General features: G+C 54.2%; 1 protein-coding gene across 1 annotated transcript; it reads left to right on the forward strand.

Moving 5' to 3' along the window:
• Window positions 1–3,273: 3,273 nt before the first annotated feature.
• TRIL (TLR4 interactor with leucine rich repeats) lies at window positions 3,274–7,963 on the forward strand. Its single transcript, XM_083404869.1, has one exon. It carries the CDS (start codon window positions 4,981–4,983, stop codon window positions 7,267–7,269), a length of 2,289 nt encoding a protein of 762 aa, XP_083260995.1. The 5' UTR covers window positions 3,274–4,980; the 3' UTR covers window positions 7,270–7,963.
• Window positions 7,964–8,195: the final 232 nt, after the last annotated feature.

Genomic DNA, 8,195 nt, shown 5'->3' on the forward strand with positions numbered 1-8,195 from the left:
AAGGAAATGCCTTATACTATAAAAAGCCCATTAGCAGCTGGGTTATTGGCTAGTTTGGCCAGAGTAGAGGATTGCACTGTTAAAGTAAAAAAGCAAAGTTAATATGCAGACACTTACCATTCAGTTTAAGTAGCAAATAGGAGCCAAATGCCCTGGGCAGCAGAGATCACTGGGGAACAGGACTCGGAAGACTGAAATAATTATTCAGTTATTATCTTGATCAAATGTCAGCACAACTAAAAATTCCCATGCAACAATCTGACTACTCCGGTGCAGCTAAAACTGGTGATGTTTTGTTCAGACTCTTCCCCCCCCCCCCCGGATTGCATCCCCAATTGAATTCAAAGCTGTAGATTGGGCGGGGTGAATCTGTGCTCCTCCTGGTTTTGTTGGACGTCAACTCCCATTAGACCCAGCCACCATGACCAATGGTCAGAAATTATGAGGAGTATCTGGAGAGAAAGAGGTTCCTTAGCCCTCCTGCAGATTATTTTGAAAATCTAGCAATGTAATACTATGGATAGTTAAGGGCCATACTTTGGTCCAATCACCCTGACTTATCAAGGGAAATCCACGGGCAGCTGCAGTGCTTGGAACTGATGGGAAGGCACATCTGGAAGTGTATTTGCAGCCATATTGTGGTTTTAATTTGGACCCCGTTGCACTGGTTGGATACATTTAGTGTAGGGATGGGAAGCCGCAGACCCCTCCAGATATTGCTCAGTGACAATGCCCACCATCTCTAACCACTGAACATGCTGATTAGGACTGGTGAGAGTTGGAGTCCAGAAGCATCTGAAGTGCCACAGGTTCCCCATTTCTGATTTAGATACAGCAGGGAATGACCCTTTCATACCAATATGTGTGCTATTAGCAGTAGAGCAGAGCCACTTACAGCCCCTTATCTCATTGGACTTGATGGGAGTTACTTCTGAGTAAAGTAAAGGTAAAGGGACCCCTGACCATTAGGTCCAGTCGTGACCGATTCTGGGGTTGTGGCGCTCATCTCACTCTATAGGCCGAGGGAGCTAGCATACAGCTTCTGAGTCATGTGGCCAGCATGATTAAGCCGCTTCTGGCAAACCAGAGCAGCGCACGGAAACGCTGTTTACCTTCCCGCCGGAGCGGTACCTATTTATCTACTTGCACTTTGACGTGCTTTTGAACTGCTAGGTTGGCAGGAGCAGGGACCGAGCAACGGGAGCTCACCCCGTCGCGGGGATTTGAACCGCCAACCTTCTGAATGGCAAGCCCTAGGCTCTGTGATTTAACCCACAGCGCCACCCGCGTCCCTACTTCTGAGTAGTCATGACTTAAAACAAAAAAAAAACCATAAATGCGTGCCCTATACATCTTTAGTCAGGCATTTACTGCTTAAAAGCTCCTTCCAACTGGCAGAGCAAGTTTTTGTAGTTGAGTATTCCCGTAGGAAAAGGTACAGATAGTCATTAAACATGTGGCTGCATCTCCCTGCTTGAGCAGGGAGTGTGTGGAATATTTGCTGCGAGTCTGGAAAACACACTTTCTTCCTGAAGAAGAGCTGAAGGTCTCGAGTGACATTCCATTCTTAAACGAAAGCAAATGATCCCATCAGAAAATACCTTATCTGCAATGCTATTCAACCAACATGAATTACAGATGGCACACAGATTACTTCCACAAGTAAGCCATAAATCTGGGGAAAGGGTGTGTGCATGTGTGTCTATGATGTTTGGCAGCAAAATGTTCAAATTAGGCATTGGTGCTGAACATCGCTCTCCTTAACAGCAAATAAAGTTTTGCAGCTTAATTGCATGCTTACTCAGATGCGAGTCCAGTTGTGCTCAATGGGGCTTACTCCCCAGTAAGTGTGTTCTGGATTTTCACTCGAGTTTTCGTCTTTGAACGCCGGACACATTGTACACATTAAGTTGTTAGACATGTTTGTATTTTTGTATTAGAGCTTTTTATAGAATCTTAGTGGACATCAAACCCCAAAGCTCTCCCAAAACAGCCACAGATGTTATGCAGATGATTTTAATGCCGGTTTTAGTTTTGTAAGCCACCCTGGGAATGTTTTGAGACTGAAATGTGGGGTATAAATTCATAAAATAACAAGAACAGCACAACAGCAGCACAGTACACATCTTATATGTGTGAGAGCGGCAGTCATTTGTTAAATGATTAGTAAATGTGTAACTGAACACAGTTTTTTAGTGAATGGAAGTGAATTTAAGAGCCAACTACCGATAAAACGGGGTACTCGGAATGAGTGCATGTGAGAGAGATGGGGGTGGGAGGGAGATGAACTGAAGAGCTGATGAGGCAAATAGGTCACAAACAACCACATATGTTGATTCAGAACGGGATTCAACGGGATTTAATCCCCCCGAGATTTCAGCTTTAGAAAGGAAGTTGTCAAGTCCAGGACCAATCCAATTGGCTGGGCTGGAAGCTCAGGGTTGTTTTTTTGGGGGGGATGTTTGGCTTTTCAGATGTTGGTGAGCTACAACTCCCAACACCTCCAGCAGGCATAGCCAAGGGACCTGTAGTTCAGAAACATCTGGAGGGGGCAATGTTCCCGGGCACCTGCACTTGATGGAAGATTAAAGTCTCTTCCCATCCCCATATGCCTGATCTGTCAAAGTTCAATGAATCACATTGCTATTAGCAGGGAACTCACCTGGCAGACGAAGGTGGACTGAGCCAAGGCCCATGTGGTCTGCAGGTTGCCCACCCTGTCCCAAATGCATCACAGCTGGGAATAAAAGCATATATAATGGGATGCTAGCGGACTTCATTCTTCCACTCCTTGTCCATATGGCAAGAGAGTATATTCTAATCTCTGCACCCTTGCCTTCTCCTTTTTATCTGTTTTCACTGCAGGTTTCCTGTTAAACGTTTGGCCAGACATTAAGGTGGGAAATTAGCAGCAGCGATGTAATATACATGGGAATGATAGGTATTGTTTTCGCGCTGTCTTTCCCAGATTGATATTCAAGATGTTCGGGACGTTTTCCTCCTGTCTTCTCTTGCATGCTGCAATTTCCCAGAAAAATCTAGCAGTGGCTGCATAAATACTATCCTGGCCAATGTAGTTCGTTAACGGGTTGCTACGAGTTGTAACTTTGCAAGGGGTGAACTACAACACCCAGAATTCTTTGAGGGAAAGAATGCGCTTTGAGGGTGCTTTAAAAGTATAGTGTTCAGCTTTATTAGTTACAAAACATAGCCTAGCACAAATTTGTTATTAGAAGGCGACATCATCTAACAATTTACAGTGACAGGCTGTTGCACTGACACCAGAAGAACTTCTATTTGTAAGACACCCATGTGAACCAAGATTCAGGAACTATGATGAATACTTCAGTTGAGCTGAGCTCTCTGGGCTCCATCGTCACCCTCCAATTCCTTGAACCATCTTTACTTTATACAAGCATTGCATCCATGGGCTTTGAAGATGCTCGAACTCAGGATGAAAGGGACAAACATGCTAAGAGGAAGTGTGTCGTGTGGTCAATGGATAAACCATTTATTTTGTTTGGAGAAATGGGATTCACAAGCTCTTGGATGCACTGTTTGGTATCCAAATCATTACATTACAGCTAAGTCTGGGTAATTAGAGATCCTCTGTTAGGTGGGTTAGGCTGATTCCCGGGCCAGCCCTACCATTAGGAGGACAAGAGGCAACTGCCTCAGGAGGCAGATACTAGGCAGCTGCCTGGCTTTTGCTCCAGAGCATCTCCAGTAGCTGTGTGTGCCTTGCTTGCTGGTCTCAGGTGTACTGGAGGATGCCAACTCACGCCCTGTATTGAAGAAAAACTCATCTGCCGATCCTTGCAGATGAAATTGGAGATGGGGATGCCTCATCCTGACCTGACATCCTATACCCAGGGGAGAGGGAGCCTATGGCCCTCCATATGATCTGGGACTACATCTCCCTCATCCTTCTCCATTGGTCACGCCAGCTGGCTCTGATGGGAGCTGTAACGCAGCCACATGTGGAGGGCTCGTCATACTGGCTCAGCAAAGCGACCCCTTTTGCTTCAGATATACTGTGGCGGCTGCAAATCCCAGCAAGCCCTCTCCTCTTTTCACAGAAGACCCGTTTCGTTTTACCTTCCAGCCAGAGAGGTGCTGCGGCGGGTGGAGGGCAGCAGCAAGGCGGTTCAGCCGTCGGTGTCAATAGGCCCTAATCTGCGGTAAACCGTGACTATTGCTCTTGGCAGGCCGCTGCTCCGTGCAGAGAAGGGGTGGCTGGGAGGGACTTGGCTGGCAAGCTGCGCAAATTGAAACCATCCAGCGCTTTATCTGCAGCCCACGTGCTCCGATCTCGCTTCCCCTCCTGCCCAGACGGCCAAGTTTCTCCTGCCGAGTCCCCCCCCCCCCCACTTTGCACCCCCTCCTCCTCCTGCTGCTGCTTGGCTGCGCCTCGGCACCCCCCTTCCCCTCGCCTTCTGCATGCACACACTGACTCCGGCGCGCTGCCCTGGTCCGACGGCCTCCCTCCTTCTGTCCTTTCGGCTGCAGCAGCCTCCCCTCCTCCTCCTCCTCCTCCCCTCCTTGCAGCCGCTCTTCCCGCGCGTCCCCGAGGGCCAAGGGTGGGAAGTGCGAGTTTCCGCTCCTCCGCTTGTCTGTCCCCGGCCGCCTCCGCCTGCAAGTCCGCAGAGCAGCCCAGGCAGCGGCGGCGGCAGGAAGCTCGCCGGGAGACGCAGCGCCGCCGACGGCTCTCTCTCGCCTAACCCTGCGCGGCGGCGGCGACTGCAGGGAACTGGCGAGCGCCGTCTCCAGCGGCGGGAAGCCGTCGGTTGACTTGGCGAAGGGGATCTCTCCGTCCCCTCCTCGGCAGCGGGTTCGAGAGGCGCGCCCCCGACGCCAGAGGAGGAGCCCGACCGGCAGCCGCCGCGCAAGAGAGAGAAAGCGGGAGCGAGGAGAGGGTGGGATGCCGGAGAGACGCCGAGGGATCGGGGGAAGCTGCCGCTCGCCGCCCGCCCTCGCGGGATGGAGCCGCCGCGCCCGCGCCGTCTGATGCCGCTCCTCCTCCTCTGCTGCTCCTTGGCTCTGCTGCCTCCCGCCGCGCAGCCCGTGTGCCCGGAGCCATGCGACTGCCAGCAGCAGCAGCACGTCCTGTGCACCAACCGGGGGCTGCGGGCCGTGCCCAAAGCCGTCGAGCCGCAGGACATCCTCACCTACAGCCTGGGCGGCAACTTCATCGCCAACATCTCCGCTTTCGACTTCCACCGCCTGGCGGCGCTGCAGCGCCTCGACTTGCAGTACAACCGCATCCGGGCGCTCCACCCGAAGGCCTTCGAGCGCCTAGCGCGCCTGGAGGAGCTCTACCTGGGGAACAACCTCCTGACGGCCCTGGCGCCCGGCACCCTGCGCCCCCTGGCCAAGCTGCGCATCCTCTACGCCAACGCCAACGAGATTAGCTCCCTGAGCGCCGCTTCCTTCGCTGGGCTGGGCAGCCTGGTCAAGCTGCGGCTGGACGGCAACGCCTTGGGCTCGCTGGGGGACGCCACATTCTCGGGGATGTCCAACCTGCTCTATTTGCACCTGGAAGCCAACCGCATCCGCTGGCTGAGTCGCAACGCCTTTGCCGGCTTGGGGAAGCTGCGCTTCCTCGACCTGTCTGGGAACCAGCAGAGCCTGCTGCGCCACCCCGACATCTTCCGGCCGATGCGTTTGCTCAGCACCCTCCTCCTCTCGGGCAACAGCCTGCAGCAGCTGGGAAAAGGGCTCTTCCAACACCTGCCCAACTTGGCCAAGCTGTCCTTGAGCGGCAACCGCCTGGCTTGGTTGGCGCCGGAAGCCTTTGCCGGCCTGGGGGCCCTCAAGGAGCTGCGCTTGGATGGGAACGTTCTGAGCCAGCTGCCTGCGCCGCTGCTGCAGCCGCTGCGCAGCCTGGAGGTGCTGGACCTGAGCCACAATGCCCTGGCCGCTCTCCCGCCGGGTGCCTTCGCTCAGCTGCACAAGCTGCGGGAGCTCAGCTTGCAGGACAACGCCTTGACTATGGTGCCCGGTGACCTCTTTGCCTCCAGCCCTGCGCTCTACCGCTTGGAGCTGGATGGAAATCCCTGGAGCTGCGACTGCCGCCTGCGAGGCCTGAAGCACTGGCTGGGCTCCTGGCATGCGCAGGGCCGGCTCCTCACGGTGTTTGTGCAGTGCCGGCAGCCGAGGGCCCTGGCTGGGAAATACCTCGATTACCTGGAGGACTCCCAGCTCTCGACGGCTCTCAATGGCTCCTCTTGCCCCAACGTGATGGCCTCCTCTCCTGCCCCGCTTGCTGGGGGCAACAGCAGCTCGGGCCTGGGCCTAGTGCAGGAGAAGGTCGGCTCCTTGCCCTCTGCCTCAACCATGCAGCTGCTGGGCTCTCAGAAGATCTTGGCGTCTGGAAGAGAGAGCTGGGCAGCTGAGACGGGCCCCACAACCTCAACGCCCGGCTTGCACCTCAACACCAGGCCACCTTCCCTACCTGGAGCTGCTTGGCCCAGGCGGGCAGGCAAATACCACTCCGTCTCCTCCGGCATCCCTCCGTTGGTCACCGACCCCTGCGATTTCAACAAGCTGTTCCTCTACAACCTGTCGGTGGAGGCGGTCGGCTCTGGCACGGTGACGGTGCGCTGGGGGGTCCGCCCGCACCGCAGCCCCCGCCTGCTTGGCCCTGTGCGCTTCAGAGTCCTCTTCGACCGCTTTGGGGCCGCCACCAAGTTCCAGCGGTTTGTTTACCTCCCCGAGTGGAGCGAGCCTGTGGCCACCCTGCAGGAGCTGCGCCCCGACACCCCTTACCTGGTCTGCGTGGAGGGCGTGATCGGGGGCCGCGTCTGCCCGGTGGCGCCGAGGGACCATTGTGCAGGGCTGGTCACCCTGCCCGAAGAAGGTGCGGGCGCTTCCGCCGCCGTGGCGGGCAGATCCCCAAACCTGGACCACCAACTCCTCACCCTGGTGCTGCTGGCGGTCAATGCGTTGCTGCTCTTCCTGGCCCTGGCGGCCTGGGCTTCCCGCCTGGTGCGGAAGAAGGTGCTGGGCTGCCGGCGGCGGAAGGCAGCGTCGCCCGTGCACGTCCGGCAGATGTATTCAACCCGCCGGCCCCTGCGCTCCATGGGGACGGGCGTCTCTGCCGACTTTTCCGGCTTCCAGTCCCACCGCCCGCCCCGAAGTGCGGTCTGTGCCTTGAGCGAGGCTGACCTCATTGAGTTCCCATGTGAGCGCTTCATCGACAGTGGCGCCGGAGGGAACAGCAGCGCCCGGCGTGGAGAGGATCACCTGCTGCAGAGGTTTGCAGACTAGAGGCGCAGACGGAACAAAAGCTGCGGCTTACGTCGCCACCCTGTTATGCCAGAATCAAGTGCCCAGCGTTGAGATTTGGCAAGGTCTGCTGGGAATGGCAGCCTTTGGTTGGGTGTACTTAGGCCTTCTGCTGTGCAAAAATGGCGGCTCATCAGACGAATGTTGGATGGTTCTAGGATAGGGTTCCCCGTTTCTCATTTGGGGACCAACCCTAGTTAAAGCGGGATTCTACCACTGTTCTCTTGAAATTACCACTATCCTTTACTGTAGCTGAAGGGGCACTGGTTCCATGGGCAACTATCAACTTGGTGATGTGGGTTTTATGGTTGTCCAGTTTCCACACTGAGATGGTCTGTTGTTGCTTTCTAAATAACTATTCTGTAATCGTCCCTAACCTGTGGATATAATTCTTTAGCTAATCCTAATTACTGTTGGCCAAGAAATGAACAGAGATACTAGGAATTTAAACAGAAGATGGAGAATGTAACCCTAGACAAGTGTTCAGAGCTCAGGTGGATTGTGTGCCTTATCGTTGCTCCGTTTTTGCACCATTTTACGTGCCAGGTACATCACTTAATGCAAATCCCAGGTCTCTCTTTATAGGACTAGGGTCCTGTTACTTCCGCATATGAACTGTCTTATATATGAGAACTCCACATACAGCTTAAATCACCCCTTACCCACTAGAATGCTTGTCCAGTGTGGCATGTGGCCAGCCAGTGTGGCACGAACGCAACAGCTGTCTTCTGCTTGCCTACTCAAATTAGTATTTAGAACGGGGTTTCCTAAACTTGGGTCTCCAGCTGTTTTTGGACTACAACTCCCATCATCCCTCACTAGCAGGGCCAGTGGTCAGGGATGATGGGAATTGTAGTCCAAGGCAACTCAAGTTTGGGAAACTCTTGATTTAGAGGCATGCTATCTCT

Source organism: Podarcis tiliguerta, assembly GCF_965153285.1.
Source record: "Podarcis tiliguerta genome assembly, chromosome: 12".
In the NCBI taxonomy this organism is placed as follows: domain Eukaryota; kingdom Metazoa; phylum Chordata; class Lepidosauria; order Squamata; family Lacertidae; genus Podarcis; species Podarcis tiliguerta.

Coding starts and splice junctions, on each gene's coding strand:
- TRIL (XM_083404869.1), top strand. CDS start 4,981: ATGGAGCCGCCGCGCCCGCGCCGTCTGATGCCGCTCCTCCTCCTCTGC.